This window comes from Lissotriton helveticus, chromosome 2_1, assembly GCF_964261635.1.
Source record: "Lissotriton helveticus chromosome 2_1, aLisHel1.1, whole genome shotgun sequence".
Classification (NCBI taxonomy): Eukaryota; Metazoa; Chordata; class Amphibia; order Caudata; family Salamandridae; genus Lissotriton; species Lissotriton helveticus.
In genome coordinates, this window is record NC_136059.1 from 1016134007 (window position 1) to 1016151619 (window position 17613).

At 42.9% G+C, this 17613-nt stretch overlaps 1 protein-coding gene across 1 annotated transcript in view; it reads right to left on the reverse strand.

The window, feature by feature from the left end:
- Window positions 1-463: 463 nt before the first annotated feature.
- Window positions 464-17613, reverse strand: part of LOC144820195 (E3 ubiquitin/ISG15 ligase TRIM25-like) — a 41579-nt gene continuing 24429 nt past the window's right edge. Inside the window, exon 3 of the mRNA XM_078677806.1 lies at window positions 464-538. Coding sequence (XP_078533932.1) covers window positions 464-538 — 75 coding nt within the window. The remainder of the gene's footprint in view (window positions 539-17613) is intronic.

Sequence of the window (17613 nt, forward strand, 5' to 3'; positions counted from 1 at the left end):
GGTTTTTGGTGGCTCTGCTGTTGCTGTGTCTTCTTGGGTCCAGTTTCTTCCCGGTTCCTCTTCTGGTTTCTACCCCCTTGGTGGGTTGTGCTACTGTGTGCCCTCCGGGCTCGTTCTTCTCTTGGTTGTGGTGTCTCCACTGGTCTTCCTGTCTGGTGGTAGGGCCTTGGCTCTGCCTCTGTTTGTCATAGCCTCGCATACACCCCTTGCACAGGAAACAACACACATAGACATCCTTACATACAGACTAGCATCCAAACAGATACTTATGCACATGCTGCAGACATTCATGAATCCATGGACGTCATCTGTAACGAAATTATTATACACAGATGCATCCTCATACATAAGCACACACAGACAACGCACAGATACGCATAGTGTTAAGGCACTATGCATACAGTCACACATAGGTACAGACAACACATGTATAGATGGTTGGCTAGATAATTGAAGTGAGAGGTTACCAGGTGGAGAAATGGAAGAAAGATGGGTGCCGAATATGCTGAATTGAAGCAGGCTTCATGGCTAATACATTCTGCAGAGGATAAGATATTTTAGATTGAGAAAAGAGTTATATTAAGGTCCAATGAATCCTTGGCTTGTACTTGGAGAGATCATTTCCACTGATTCATGGAACACTTCAGTCAACCCAATACTTTTGCTCCTTTGAAATTATCATCTTTACGTATCAATACGGTGGACTCTGCACTTCAATTAAGTATATTTAACTATATCAAGTGCATGACAGTGGAAATTGATAAGTAGTTTCGTATAGGCTGAACGCACTACAGTCAACCCTTGAATTAAGTTTAATAAATCATTGGTAATGCAAATGTTTCAAATAAAGAAAACAACTTAGCCACTCCCAAGCTGTTCTTATTTGAATGTGATCCTTAGCATATATTGTGTGATTTGGCAACTGTGGTTGCACTCCAGTCTACATGAATTCACCAAGTTTAATTTTCTACACAAAATATGCATTTGGTATTCATGATGCTGAAAACTCATTTATGTTCCTTTATCAGCTTTCAAAGTAATTTAGTTGTCTCAGCATTATAGTTTTGTACCTACATGGATAAATAAAAATAGTGGTTGCCAGGTGAACTCTTCTGCTTTGCGGCCTCTCAAACTTCCTAATTAGCCAGTGTTTGCACTTCCCTGTAGCCATGAGTTTTCCTATGCAGGATAAAATACCATGTGAACTACCTTGAAGTATAAAACTGTGTTTGTGGTGCAACATGGAAACTACACACATCATGGGTGACAATTACATGCACATCTTGCTGCTTCCATCACAAAGCTTTCAATGCCACATGTATGTATGTACGTGGTATTCCTAAAGCGTGAGCGCTGTACATGGTCAAAAGAAAACAAAGTCTGCAAATAATACTAGAGGAAGGTGAGTTGTGGACGGTAAATGCAGGGTGATGTAGTGTTCTTTAAAGAAGCTAGTCTTTAACTCTCTCCTAAATTGGAGCAGTTTTGGGGAGGTCCTGATGAATACAGGGATGTTAAAGATCAGCAGGGGCTCTGACTGAAATGGCTCTGTAAATGATGCAGGTGGTTATGAAGACAGTGCGGACCAGCAAGTGGAGCCAATGGAGTTCTATCAGGGTTAGGGTGATGTGATCATGTTTCTACAGGTCCTGGATGAGACATGCTGCGGAATGTTGGATTGCCACGTTGGCGACTGCTATAGAATGGGGGTGGTGGGGCGGGCGGGGCGGAGGGAGTATCAGGAAAATGTAAAAGATCACTTTCCTGATGACGGTTGCAGCTTCTCCTCTGTCCTCGTCTCTTCCTGCCTCACGGCAGCACACCAGCATCGCAGCAGCGTCGTCTGTGGTCTGAGTGGCCTGTTTGGCCACTCAGACAGTGCCAGGGAGCCTTGGGACTGCTAAGTGCGCATGACTGTTTGGCCAGCCCAAAAAGGCCAGCCAAACTGTGATGGGCACGTATGGTGCATGGATATATCCTCCTCCCTGTGACCCCATCCACGCTCACTCTAACCTAGAAATAAAATTATATCGTTGTGTTGTTATAATTTTATTTTTCATTTCTCCACTGCCCTGAGAGCTGTGGTGCAACACTTTTCCGCATTAGTGGAGGAGCCGTCGCTGGGATGCCCCTAAAGGGTGCCAGTGCGGAGTCTGGAAGGCTATGAAGTAGGGTTTTACCACCTTCCAGATACAAGAATGCAAGAGCTTGAACAGCAGTTCATACTATCCCCATGTCGCTTACATTTTGATCTCCAAAAGATTTGTCATGAAGGATTCGTGAAATTCACGCAAATCTCAAATAAACTGGCCGATACTCCTAATCGATACATCTTCACTTTCATATGCCTCCTAAGTGTTTTTAATTCTGAAAACACACGGTACTTTCGCATTATCAAGGTTATCCATTTCCATCAGATTGAATACAGTGTCACCCTTTCCATAATCTTAAAGTCAACACAAACAGCAGGCCTGTGATTATATTGCATGCTCTTTGGACAGGTAACTGCTGTAGATCGCTGCAGTTGCTGTTCTATTTTCTCAACTTCCTTCATTAAATCAGCGCTCAGTTTCATGTACTGCAGTGAAAAGCGACCCCGCACTGAAAGTAAAACAGTTCGCCATTGCTTCAACTCCAGCAGGCTGCAATCATGTTCTACGATTGTGATTAATCTTTTGTTTTCCCTTTTTTGCAAATAAATTGTTAAAACACCCAGCAGACTCCGGAGGAGTCTCCTGCCAGCCTTCTAGATGAAGCATCTTTTTCAGCACTGCTCTTTGTTCATTTGCCTTCAAGCACATGCCGAGTGGCTCTGTTCCTAGAATCCGGAGATCACGCCAACAGAATGTCTCATTAGCAGAATATTAAAGAAAATACCAAAATAGCAGACATTCCCACAACCTTCTGTTGGTTCTGAAAAGCACCGCCGTTCCATCTACCCATGTACAGTAGATTACAGAAATAGTCGACCCAGGATAATGCAGAACAGAATGTATATGCTGCCACTAATGGGCACAAAGCCCTGCTCCGAGTACGGCTGGTGAGAATGGCATCCCTCCTTTCGCCCACAGAACAGTTTCCATTTTTAAACTGAATTAGGTAACGCATCCTGAGGGCAGTTTGATGCTGCTTAAGGCTGACAGGCACTTCCTTAAATAAAATAACTGCAGTAAATGTCAACGTTTTCGTACTCGTGCACAGAGCTCCCTTCGGTGCATGAATGTTGGAGGGGGGAGCTGGAATTTGACAGACTAGATCAGCATTCATGTGAATGTATCTGGACAAAAGAGAGTGGGATTCCACAGAACAGGTTAACTGAGGATGGACCGAAATCTAAAAATACTGTTTCATCTTGGGGGGGTTGCAAATCAAGAAAGATTAGTTTGAGAGGATTATGCAAAGTGTTATATAATCCTGACATGGAACAATCCGGATGCAGCGCTGAAGCATATAGTTATTTTATATGCTGTCCCTGTTTAAACACAGGGCACTGACTGTGATGCACTGCACAAAGATACGGGGCGGACAGGCCTCTCCTTCCATCTGGCATTTCCCCGGTGGGTTGGAGTCCTTGGAGGTCGGTTTTGAAAGCCTGGGGCCACTGATGGGCGCTCTGTCACTTTCTCTAGCTCCCCGAGGTTAATGGCAGCAGGCACTGGGAGGCTTCAAGAGAGAGAGGGAAGGGGAAGGTGGAGAGAAAGCGATCAGAGAGTGGATGGATGTAGAGAGAGAGATATTGCATGAGGAGAGAAGGGGAGTGAGGCTTGTCTGAGCATTTTTGCCAGGGCTTCTTTTGTTCCCATTGTCCAGCCCTGCAATGACGTAAACAGAGTAACACCACACTACATCAGCAGCGGGGGGCACACAGCGTTGCAGCCATGGACAGTAGTATTTCACAGCATGTATAAGCAGTGCACGTCATCACACGAGCAATGCCTCCTCGATTTTCTGGAGCACCTACAATTTGTCGCAAACAATATGACGTCAATTGCTTTCATAATCTGAACTCTCCTGCTAAGAAGAATAACGGACGGAAAAGGACAACAATACCAGCAGAAGCAGTGGCGTAATAAAGGCTCCCGCAGCCCCTGATAGTGCAGGCAGGGCCCCAGCTGCAAGGTGGCCCCTCAGCTCAGTACACTGGCCTGAGAGCTCCGGAGTAAATCCGGAAGGGGCCCCCTCCATGCACTTAGCAGGGATGCCCCCTCAAGTTTCGTTATGCCACTTAGCAGAAGCAGCTTCTAGCGCAAAGCCGTTGGAGTTGGAGTGGGTAAACCAAAACGAGAGCCCAGGCAACTATGCCACTGGGTAACTAAACTAAGGCGAAATTCCTACAAAGTGGACAAAATATATTCTCCTGGCAGAAATTGCAGGAGAATGTCCCAATTGCCTACAATTCGACATTAGACAAAACATCAAGCAAGATTAATAATCTCAACAGGTGATGTCAAAATCAAGGTGATCCATGAAACAGGAGAATGAAAAGGTTGGTTGTTCACTCAAGAATAACTGTTTCAGTATAAAATCTATGTTTGATTGGTCACAGATGAACCTGAAGCAGCATCACACATCTAAGCCACAAACGTCCTTTGCATTGACATAATGTCTCCCCTAAACAAGATAACAATTGGCAAAACCAATTTGTCTTCACTGGCAAACCGCCTTTGGCCAAAAAATGTTTTTAATAAAACCACCCTTCAATATGCCGGCACTTGTACAGTTGTGGTAAAATCATTAGAAAAGGTAATAGTGTGGTGGGAGACCATTTAAGATTTTTTTTATTTTTATGCCGTTACAAGGTGGACACAAGATTGCATCTAAATTTGGTGTATAGGCACAACTGGTTGACCCACATGAATGGCATAATTAAAAAACACATAGGAAGATGGCCATGCACTTCTTATGCCTTTGTAACTGATTTAGCTATAAGTACACTAAGGCAATACCTGTGTTCAACTGGTCAATACATGGATGTGCACAGTGAGGAAAGAAGGTGGTGAAACATACAGGGAAGTTGAAAGGATGAGCATGCAGCAGGGAGTGACACAGAGAGTAGAAGACTCAGTGGCAAGAAGGGTCATTGGATAGTTTGGAAGGGGAGGGGTGGAGAACAATGCTGGAAAAGATGAGCAGATGACTCTGGTAAAGAGGCATGACTTGGGGCAAAAGAGAACTTGACTCCTTGGTGGGGCAAAAGGAATACAGAGCCAGTGGACAGGGTGAGTGTGGGGATAGAGAATAGAGATCAAAGTGAGGGAAGTAGAGAGGATAGCTCTATGGCTTGGAGTGTGATTGGATGGCTAGAGACGTGGAACAATGCGGGAAGAGGAGAGAGGAGGAGTCAATGACAGCAGTGTTTAATTTGTGAAAAAATATGTGCCTGGGGCCTTCTCAGGGCGCAAATTCCACTTTTACTGCCCATTGCCTCTGTCAATGCTGCCTATTACTGTACAACACAAATACTACCATCACACTCCTACAAGAGTGACAATTATTACAATTCCAGTCCTTTAAAGCTATAACAATAACTTTGGTGGCAGGTGTTAGTCATTTCAATGTATTTTGAATTAACAAATAACTGTTGTTGTACTAAATTAGACAATACTGGCATAAGTGCTGTTGTTGGCAATAAAGTGCTGAGCACCAGAAACCACCAAATCAAATTAAGCAATGATTGGCAGGGAGAGTGAATGGACAGGGAGGGAAGCAATGCTGGGAGAGGATAGAGGTGGTCTTGATGGAGGAGAGTGGGCCGGATGATGACAGGAGCATGCAGGAGAGTTATAATGGGAGTGAGGGCTGGCCTCAGGAATTGCAATCAAATCATGTGATAAGAGTAAGACACAGAAAAAACGCCAATAGCATGGGGTAAGACAGCCCATTTTCTGTGAACTGACCTTTGAAGTGATTCATCCAGTGTCTGAAAGGTGCAGCACACTATAAGCCACTGACTGAAGTAGGCTAACCCAAAGCCCACATTAGGTCTAATTGTAGCAGTGCATCTTTCTATAGCTCTTTATAGTGACAGCTAAAGACATAATGAATCAAGTTGGGAGTTGAAGCAGATAGTAGGCACTGCCCAGTTGTAAGATAAAGCACTTTATTGTATTGTGTCACTCCTTCTGGTGTATTGCAGACTTTAATTTCACCTTGGCTACTGCCTCTATGATCGCTTCACATTTGAACCTTAAAATCTAGTTTATAGTATCTAAAATCTAACTATCACAGATTGTTCTCTGGGACTTCTTGTTTAACATTTTGAATGGTATGTCAATTTTCTTAAAGCAAATGCAAAAATAGTCCTTGTGGTACAAGCTGAGGATGCTACTGTTTGTATTTCTTTACCACTTAAGCCTGCACCTGACTTTTGTACTATCTGTGCACTCGGAAAGGTCCAAAGGCAGTGTGCAATGCAGTTTAAAGAAATCATAACAGAGCATGGACATTAGTATCTGTTCCCTGGCAGCTGTTCCCTGGCAGTAACAGATATCTTCATATCCCGTTCTATTCTCTCTGTCCTCTCATGCTCTTCTTCAAATTGTCACTTGTGTAGAATGTACGTTGCAGCTATTTTTAACTGAAAACACAAGTGTAGTGTAAGGCACTGGGTTGTTGGTTGATTTGGGTGTGATCCCTGGTCAAGCAGCAACCACAATCCTTGTTAGGGTGAAGCACAAGCCAACCATAAATTAACCTGTGCTTAATCCCTTCTGGTAGCTTGACACCGAGCAGTCAGGCGTAATTTAGAGGCAATGTGTAAAGTATTTCTGCAGCACCTCAAACAGTAATTAAGTGAAAAACACCACACAAAAAGGATATCAAACTATATTAGAAAAAGAGTGATACATTTAATTGATATAAGAAGACCAAAAAGACTAAAATCCAATTAGCAGTAGAACTGTAGTTATGAAGCTTTAAAGATTTCAGTGAAAATAGTGCTAAAAGCACAAAGCGCCAACTGTGGATAGCTTGTCACGTCAACCAGGACAAAGTCACAAGTTCAGGTCGACCATGATGGAGCACGGGCCAGTTACGGGGACCAAGTTAGGCCTGGTGAAAAGAGTACCATAAATCCTGATTTGTGGTGCATTGTGAGGATCTGTGTCGAAGATGTGTCATGCAGTCAAAGCGATGTGGCTGTTATTATCGATGCATCATCGTGCAGCTCCTGCGTGCATTTTTTAAAATCCCCGTTTTGTCTGATAAGTTGAATTTTATTTGCCTGTTTCCCTGTTTTTAAAATTGGCCTTTGCACACTCGCATCTCTGACCCGCTTACTTGTATTTTAATCGTGAAGAACACCGTACTTTGCGGGTCCCTCGCCCTGTCTCGTTTGGCGGCCATCTTGAGTGGGGCACACGCCCGGCGGCGCTTCATGCTCCCAGCGGTCTAGTTGTCGCTAGGAGGCTAGACCAGCATAAAAGCAAGCCATGCTGACGCGCAGCGGTAACGCGCTGCGGGATCGCCGGATTTCCGCCGGAGTTACGCCTGAGTTTAGCCCGTCTGCGCCCGTCCGCGCTGAGGACGGGCTGCAGGACGGGCTGCATATTGACATCTCGCACTTCAGCTCAGGTTGGTTAACTCACGATCTCTCTGTCAATTGTTTAACGTATTCTGCTTTTACACTAAGATCTTTGCGACCCCGCATACCCGTCTCCTGTATCTCCTGTACTTTGCCTACCCATTACTTTACTTGTGCTGGTTGCGGCTTTTCTACCGGCAAAATGTTGCTCTCTAAGACACAAACAACCAAGGCGCATTACCGGGGCAAAAGGAAGCCCACTAAAACTCCTGACTTCCCTTCCTCTCCAATTTTGGAGTATTAATTGTAGATCGCTCCCCAAACATAAATTCAATTTATTTGATTTTATAAATGATGAGTCGCCAGATGCATTGTTTTTGACTGAGACCTGGCTCCACGAAAGCTCTGGACCTGACATTGCCATAGCCGTTCCCAACAACTACGTGATGGTACGTCAGGACAGGGCTTCCGGGAAGGGTGGGGGGATTGCTATTATTTTTAAAACCATCTACCAATGTAAGTTGGAGTCGTTTCCCCTTCCTGGATGCGAGGCCGCACTATTTAAATTCATGATTGGCCCTCAACTAACGCTTTCCGGTCTTTTTGATATATCGCCCTCCGGGCAATGCTGGTCCTTGGATATCTTCATTGGCTGATAGTATATCTCCCGTACTACTTAAAACGGCTAATTTCACCATTCTTGGTGACCTTAACATCCATCTTGAAGATTTTGAAGGTACTCTCAGTCAGTCGTTATTTATCTGACCTCGAAGTTTTTAATCTATTACTTCGCAACTCGGGGGCTACTCACTCGGCCGGCCACTTGCTAGACCCAATTATCTCTAATCTACCCTATGACTGCTCCCAAAGGGCCCGCCCACTAGAATGGTCAGACCATTTTGCGGTACACTTCATGTTACCTCTCTCTGTACCCAATTCTAAGCCCTGTGCCGGTAAGAGTAAGCCTTTCTATCGGTGGGACAAGCTTAATATGGTGGCATTCAATCAACATCTTACTGAATCTACTCCGATTCTGGAAAGCTCTGGATCAGAATCTAATGCTGTAGTTTCCCAGTGGTTAACGGATGCTGTAACTGCATTCCTTCCTCCTATACTTAATAACCACAGATCCCTTCATCCTCCTGCACCTTGGTTCTCTGAAGATTTAAAATTACAACGAGCCAAGTGCAAGGCTCTGGAAAGAAAATGGCGGCTTTCCTATTCAACCCCTAGTAAGGTGGCTTATAAAGAAGCATTAAAGAGCTATCATGCTACCTGTAAATTGGCCAAGGCCACCCTTACGGCATCCACGATTACTCAAGCACAGAACTGTCCGCGGACTCTTTTTGCAGTGGTGAAGAAGCTAACAGGAGCAGACACGGTACCTTCTCCTCCGGCTTTGGATAAACCACAGTGTGATGCCATTGCAGATTTTTTCATCTCTAAGGTGGAGCGTATTCATGAATCCTTGATTACTCCTCTGCCATCTGCTGATTCCCTACCGGTGGATACTTTTAGCAGTCCTCTTCCCCCTCCCTCAATGCACATCTACGACTGGCTATTGTTTGATGACATCACTTTCTCTTCGTGCTTGAACAGTATCAGGTCAGGCTCCCCTCGGGACCCTGTTCCTATGAAAATCTTAAAACTGTTGGACCTCGAACCACAGAGAGTCCTAATGAGACTTCTGAATACATCTCTTACAGAGTCTATGGTGGCACAAGAGTGGAAGCATGCCATGGTCGTTCCCTTGTTGAAAAAGACCGGCGCGGACATCACTAACTTAGCCAATTTCAGGCCCATATCCCTGCTGCCTGCATGTTCTAAAATCTTGGAACGACATGTGAACACTCAGCTTAATTCGTTTGTCGAGAAAGTGGGATATCTACATCCGTCCCAATCTGGGTTTCGCGCACATTATTCCACTGAATCCGCACTCCTCGGGGTGACGGAGAGGCTTCGGCACGGTATCGATCGCGGGGAGACCTTTGCACTCATCCTTTTGGATTTGAGTGCAGCGTTCGATACCGTGTCTCATTCCATTCTTCTTGACTGTCTCCGCTCCCTTGGTGTTGCTGGATCTGCGCTGGCCTGGATTGCCTCCTTTCTAAGTGAGTGCACCTTTCAGGTGTTTTCGACAGAAGCTGAATCTGCTGTCTATTCCTCGGCATATGGCGTCCCCCAGGGGTCGATTCTCAGCCCTCTGCTATTTAACATCTATGTCAGACCCCTTGCTACCATCGTGGAGGACGCGGGTTTGACAATCTGTTCGTATGCCGACGACACGCAGAGTGTGTTCTCTCTCTCCAGCAGTGAGGGCCATGAGATCTCTGCCCTGAAATCTGGCTTGTCACGCGTTGCTGCTTGGATGCATGACCATCTGCTCAAGCTCAACGGTGAGCTTGAGCCCTGTGATATGGGTCCTTTGCCGAATCCAGCCCCCGTAGCCCGCAACCTCGGCTTCCTCATTGACGACAGGCTCTCAATGAGACAGCAGGTAACAAGGGTCGCTGCAATCTGTTTTTCCACCTTAAGATGGTTGCAGAAGATCCTTTGGATGCTGCCTCGCTCTACTCAGAGAACTGTCGTCCAGGCTCTTGTGATCTCCCGCATCGACTATGGGAATGTGCTTTATCTTGGGGCCGATAAGGCCACTATAAATAAGCTTCAGGTGATGCAAAACTCGTCAGCTCGTTTATTGTGCAATGTACCCCGGAGATCTTCCGCAGCTCAGGCTTTGCGTGACCTTCATTGGCTTAAGGTCCCGAACCGTGTAAAATTTAAAATCTTATGCCTTCTCTTTAAAATCAGGCAGGGTTCTGCCCCTAAATACCTACAGAACCTGGTTCAAGTCTATAAGCCTGGTCGCACTTTAAGATCTTCCACTAGTGGCGATTTTTCTGTTCCCAGAATTAAACTGGCCAAAATGGGTGGCCGCTCGTTTTCTTATCTTGGCCCAAAGATGTGGAATGCTCTTCCGCCGGCCTTGAAACCCGAGACTGATCTCCTCCCTTTTCGAAAAAAATTGAAGACCCTTCTGTTTAATTAATCCCTCTGCACTGTTTGTTCTGTTTTGGGCCTTTTGCTTGTTTTTCTTTCTTTTATATATCTCTGGCGCCGGGAAACCCATTGAGGGTAGCTGTGCGCAATATAAGTTTAAATAAATAAATAAAATAAATGAGAGGTGATGCTGCAATGCTAGGTCCTGTGTCTTAGTTAAGGAGGTGTGGCACAGTCAGGGTGATGTCTCCATTCCAAGGAGCTGTGAGGCTTCGATGTGGAGTCTGGCATCGTTATCGAGGCAGCTGTTAATAAGGGATGCGGGGACCTGCACCGAGGAGGTGATGCTGGCCTTTGTGACAGATCTGATAACTTTGGGGTCCTGGGTCCAACGGGAGTAGTTCCAGTCCTTCTCAACCAGGCAATAGGGTAGCAGGTCAGCACAGCAGGGCAGCAGTTATTCAGAGCATCAGTCCAGCAGAGTTAATCAGCACAGCAGTCTTTCTTCCTGGCAGAGTGCCCACGGGTTCAGAAGTGTACTGAAGAGCTGGTGTCTGATGTCCAGTATTTATACCCAGTGGTACCTTTGACGTGGGGAGAAGCTTTTAGAGGCATTCCTTTGAATTGCACAGATGCCCTGCCATCTTTGGCCTAGCTCCATACTAAATACAGGGGATATACAGCCCTTTGTGTGGAGGCAGGACACAGCCTATTCAAGTGAAGGTGGGGCTGTGCCCAGCATCTCCCTCCCATCTTGCCAGTGATGGCCCATTTAGACACACTTAAGCTCCCTATTATGTGTGGCTGTTTAGGAGGAATACACAAATCCCAACTGTCAACTGCTCTCAGTTATGTGACCCAGAGACAGGCTGCAAGCACCAAATGGTTAAGACAGGAAAATACAAACTTTCTAAAACTGGCATTTTCAAGATTGTAATTAAACAATCTGACAACCATGAGATAGGATTTTGCATTACATTTTCAAAGACACCAAACTTGAACCGGCTACCTGCTCCCATTTGGATATTGCACTCAAATGTTATCCTTGGAGAGAGTTAGGCCTTGCATTAGTGAAAAATGAATTTAGGAGATTTTTCTTCTTACCAGGGCATGTAAAACATAAATTCGCCTGCCCTACTTTTTAACTGTATGGCACCCCACCCTCTTGGCTATCTAAAGACTAGCCTGGGGTGACCTATGTGTACCAAAACAAAAGGTCTGAGCCTGGCGAAAGGTTTATTTTGCCTGGTTGACATATCATTTTAAAACTGCACACTCAGGCTTCACTTGCAGGTCTGGGACATGTGTACAGTGCTATTTAAGTAGGTGGCATAATCAGTGCTGCAGGCCCACCAGTAGCATTCAATTTGCAGGCCCTGGGCACAGGTAGTGCCACCTTACTAGGGACCTACAAGTAAATTAAATATGCCAATTGGGTGTAAGCCAATCTTACCATGTTTTTAGGGGAGAGTACAAGCACTGTGGCACTGAACAACAGTGGCAAAGTGGGCAGAATCCTAAAGCCAACAAAAACTAAATCAGCAAAACAAGAGGGTTGAAGGGAAATGTTAGGGAGAAAACCTTAACTGGGGGTGCCAGTTCTAACAGGTGGGTTTTGAGTGGCCCTTCTACAGGCCAACAGATTGGGCACGCTTGGCTCCAGCTTACATGTTGAAACTGTTGTCCCCATTCTGCTTGTATGCATCGGCATGATATTTTTGGTCCACTAATATATTTCTGCCCAATGCATAAATTATCATATTCCACAAATTGCTTTACCATTTCTTTTGCTGTTACTTTTAGACTAAATGGGCCTGATCCACAATGATAAATATAAATGCGTACATTTACTCATGGCTAAATTTACTATTACACCTGCTTGTAACGTTCCACTTTTTAGCAATTCGCTATTTCTGAATGGGAAGTTACACCTAGCTGAAGACGTATATGCCTCCACACCTTTGAATGATATATATATAAATATATATTATATATATATATATATATATATATCTTCGCCACTCCACTCTCACGAGCTGGGTGCTTGCGCTTTCTCACATGGAAAGAAACGTGGAGCACAGACCCAGGTTAGTGCCAAAATTACTTATTTATTTAGCTGCTGTTCCGTCGGCCATTACGCGTTTTGGTACTAGACGTACCTTGATCACATGACATATATATATATATATATATATATATATATATATATATATATATATATATATATATATATATATATATATATATATATATATATATAATCATGCAAAAAAGAAGGAGAGAACTCTGGGTAGTTCTCAAATTTCTCAAATTTAGGTGTCTGGACAAAGCTATACCTCTCTTAAGAGCTCTAATTAGAGTGAAAAACTGTGTCAGGGGTTGCTTTTACTCCTTTCAGGTTGGCTTGAGTTGGTATTTTACCAATTCAAAGCTGTAAAACTGTGCCTGGAGTGATAAATGGCTTTTGTCATTTTACATCACGACAAGGACAGCACTGTGCTAGTCCTATTTTTAAAGACTTTGCTGTAGAAATGGCAAAATACATTGTCCTTTTCTATCTCTGCGTGGATGGCACTGTGCTAATCCTATGCTTAAAGACTTTGATAGAAAAACAGACTTTTGAGGTGAGCAGATCTAGAGTGTCGCTGGTGTTGAGAGTGCTCTAACAGGAGCTGCTTTCCATCTAAATTTGAGGACTACCCAGAGTTCTCTCCTTCTTTTTTGCATAATTTATGCATCACGCTATGCCTGAAAGGGTTTTTTATATATATATAATATAAACATAAATTAATTGAGTGTGGGAGTACCATGCAGTATATTTACACCTGTTTTGTTACTGTTGGTCATATCATAACTTTCTAAGTGTATTTTGTGAATTGTAAATGTCTTACTCTTTTGTGATTGTGCGTTTTGTATTAGCATGTCCCTCCTAAACCCCTCTTCAAATTCTCGCAATTTCTCCCTTTGGTAGTAAATATTCCCCATTTTCAAGCTACTACCTCTTCACTCTCCCACATTTACTACTAAAATGTATATCTGCACGTGTAGAGATCTCTGTACAGGTGGAGGAGATTATAGCACTGAAAAGATATGAGAGGCGGAAGTGCCCAACTGTAGGTCTGTGAATTTCGTTTTATAGGAAGGTACTACTTTACATACTATACCATATGGGTTGTGAATTGGGCCCTTTCAGCCTGATTCATCAAGCCGAAATCGGCTCGCAAAGGGCCAGATTCTGAGAATCTGGCCCTTTGCGATCGCTATTTTTGCATTTGGGATTCATCATCCCAAATGCAAAAATCGGTAATAGCGATTTCGCTATTTTGCGAGGAATTACATTTAAGGAATCTCTATTTGAGATTCCTTAAATGCAATTCATCATCCATTTAAAATTTGCGAATTCGCAATTTCGGCCCGCTATTTACCGCGAGGTCAAACCTCGTGGTAAATAGCGAAAACTTAGAAAAATGCTTTTAAAAGCATTTTTCTAAGTTGCATGTTGCACACACACATGTCCTTTGGACATGTGTGTGCGCAACACCTGTTTCGATTTGCATTTAAGGGGTGCTACAGGGTGTCCTTCGGACACCCCTGGCAGCCTTTAAATCGCTATCTTATTTGCGATTAGCAAATTGCTAATCGCAACTAAGGAATACTCCCCATTCATTCCTATGGGCCTTTTGGCCCATAGGAATGAATGGGGAGTTATTCCTTATTTGCGATTAGCAATTTGCTAATCGCAAATAAGGAATGTGTAGGAATCGCATTTCTTTATGCAATTTCTACATGAATCCCGTTTTGGAAGTCCTTAATAGCGATTCGTTATGAATCGCTATTAGGGGCTCGCAAAACAGGAGAATGATGAATCAGGCTGTATGTATTTTGTGTCACTTCATCAGTTTAGCGAGGTGAACCAGTGATTTGGGGTGATTCTGTTTATTTAGTGGCCGCATAACTAAAGTACTCTCTTAATAAGCAGAACTTTGCTTGGATGTTACTCCCTCTGCCCCACAGTGCTGTACCTTCTGATCGCTCCTATCATGTGCAATGCATTACACTTTCTACTTCTTCGTACATTAATCACTTTCCTCCCTGTGACCTCGCATGATTCTGTAATCTGCAGTAGTTAAAGCATGTTTTCAACAGTTCCCTTTCTTACATTGATGCTGCAGTTCGGTTCCTCTGAGTCTAAGCATTAAAGATGCTTGGTTAGGCTTCAGCACACTGCATCCAATTTGAAATTAATCTTCTGCTGAGGATGCAAAAGCGTTTCATTAATCCAGAGATTTGCAATTTGTGATGACGTTTAGGACAATAGGTATTTTTGGAATCAGCAGGCATGGCAGTGGAGATAAGTTTCACTTTGTGAGTGTGAAACTACATTTGTGTACAAGTAAGTATCTGGCACTCAAAAGCACGCCACAAGGGACATGTGCGGGTCCAATATGGGTTTAGGATTTTGAAGTTGTCCCTTGTGAAATAATGAGGCTTAGCTACAGAGTTCTCCAAAGCTGTAGAAGGGCAGCTCGATTCATGTGATAAGAGCCCACTGAATACCACCCCAGAGGAAAGCCAACACTAAAAGAAGCAGTCTGATATTTGTTCTGTAACATGCTTTTAAATATTTCTGTAGTGCATTTTTAAAATATGTACAGTACTACTTGCAGAACAACCAACAAATCCGAGCATAACCTTCACTGAAATTCATAATATGTAAATTCGAATCATGCATATTGATTGTGCATATCCTGAAAACGTGACCGACTTTTACTAGCCAATGGGATGGTTATCCCATTCTAATTTTCATAGTATTCTATTATATCTCGTGCACAGATGTTGCTTTTATTGGTAAAGCAGAAGTCTGAAAAGGATATTGCTACTTGTTCTTGGCCAAGTATAATATGTGTCTTTAACACAAGCCTAATCTAATCCATGCATTTGTAAAGAGCATGGCTACCCTCCTGGGCCTCTAAGGGCTATGCAGCTATTAGCCAGATCATATTTTCCCTGGATTAGACAAATGGCATGGTCTGTAATATCTTTCTAAATCTCAGTTCATCCTTAGTCTTGTGTTTCTTTCCTAGTTTAGGAACCAGATTTGCAAAAGACCGGCCATTTCTTCTAGCCTTTTGAATCTTAGGGACAGTTGATTGATAGGAGTCAGTTGATCGCAAAAATCTATTGGGCATGGAAGGTTGGATCAAATTGCTTAGTAAACATAGTCGTTTTTATTTGAGCACTGTAGGCTTATTTGTTTTAAAAACAAATGCAGCCATTAAGCCAATTATTAACAAGTTGTTTCTTTTTGTATGTGGGCATTAATACCGAGGGCCTCTCAAATTTTGCAACTTAACAACGACAACATTTTCTGTATATTTAAGGATAATCTGTACTTGTGACATAATCTAAAATCGGTTGAATAACAAAACAGAGATTGTTTTCTGAAAAGTATCATACCTAACTAAAAAGCAGCATAAAGTGCAAAGAGTTCCAGACAGTTTGCTGAAGTAAATTGGCCATTTTCAGCTGCTTACTTCTGTATCAGGCATTAAAACGGCGCTAATTGTGCTCAGATGATATAATCAATGAATGGGCTAGAGAAGAGTCTGTTTGCTTAACAATTTAGACGTAATTCGAATTAAATGAGAAGAATGTTTATTTTTCATGAAAATGTTTTTCATTCCATGTAACATCATATTAACTTCTTAAACACTGTTCTTATGCAGTATTTATTTGCAGGGTGGGGTCAGATTTCAGATGATTAACACATATTTTGCAACCTTTTTAAAGTCTGATGGCTATAAGCGTCAGTACTTCCTAGTGAGTAACTGATGTAACATATATGTGAGTAGGATGCTGTTCTTCAGGGCTTCATCCTTAAAGAAAGATTTCGATTCAGAAGACCCAAAGTGTGAACACAAAGTAAAGCTAAATATAAAGACATGTTCTGAAACATAACTTGGAAGCATACAATGAAAGAGGATCACCATTTATTAAAATAAATGTCTACTTGTTCTGATGTGTGGACATTGCTTATATGGGGACCGATAACATGGGTAGCTTGCTTCATAATTAAAATCAATAGAACCCTAAACTACCCCGCGAGGTGTGCCCTCACAAACAGACGCTGAGAAAAATTGTGATTTAGAGCTGCTCTTCCCAAAGCCCTCCAAGTTTGTGTCAGGTTTTGGACCCTGTCGAACAAGGCTTCGTGGTTAGCTAAATATTGAATTTTGACGAAACCCTCAGATATTTCCCACCCTGGGCTAAGGAAAACGTGGCTGCCTGTCAGACTGAGGCAGGCTTCCTCATTTGAGGTATTAAGAAAATAATGTAAATGTTGGACCCTACAATGTTATCGAATAATTAAAAGGGTTTAATTGAGAAATGGTATATAGCACTAAAAACTACAAATTCCACTAAAATAAATCATGGATTGCACAAGGTTGTTGCTTAATTTCCTTTGTTAATCCAACAATGTGAGTGTTATGCCTGCTAAAAATGAATTAGGATATTGGTATAAAAAAGGACTGAAGAATGAGGCCTATATTTTGGCACTGGAGCTATGGTGACATTTTTCATGACATATTGACTACAAGAGTTGGACAAGAAAGTAACGCTATTTTGTAGTCGGAGCCTGGAAGAGGATTCAGATAGTGGACCATATATAATGCTTCCCTCTCTGGAATTCAATTACCATTCATAATAGGTTTAAAATAGTCGTCTTGAAGTTATGCTTAAAGAAAACCCTCAATTCATCACCACCTTCAGCCAACTGATGTCACAGTGCTTTGAAGAACTCCATGAATAGGTGATTTGTTAAGATCCTATCCCCTACCTGTTAGCATTCTGAAGCTACTGCAAGGTGATGTGAGCGGCATCTAAAAATCTCCGATAATTAAATAAATAAAGGAACCACTATAAAATACACCACTATAAAATAGTTGTATCAGCCATAGATGACATTACTATAAACATCAGACAGTGGGTTATTAATTTGGAAAGGGGGAACCATTACAAGCTAAATAAACACATGCTAGTTTGGGATAGGTCACATACGTCTCAAAAAACACATGGTTTGCCCCGTGAAG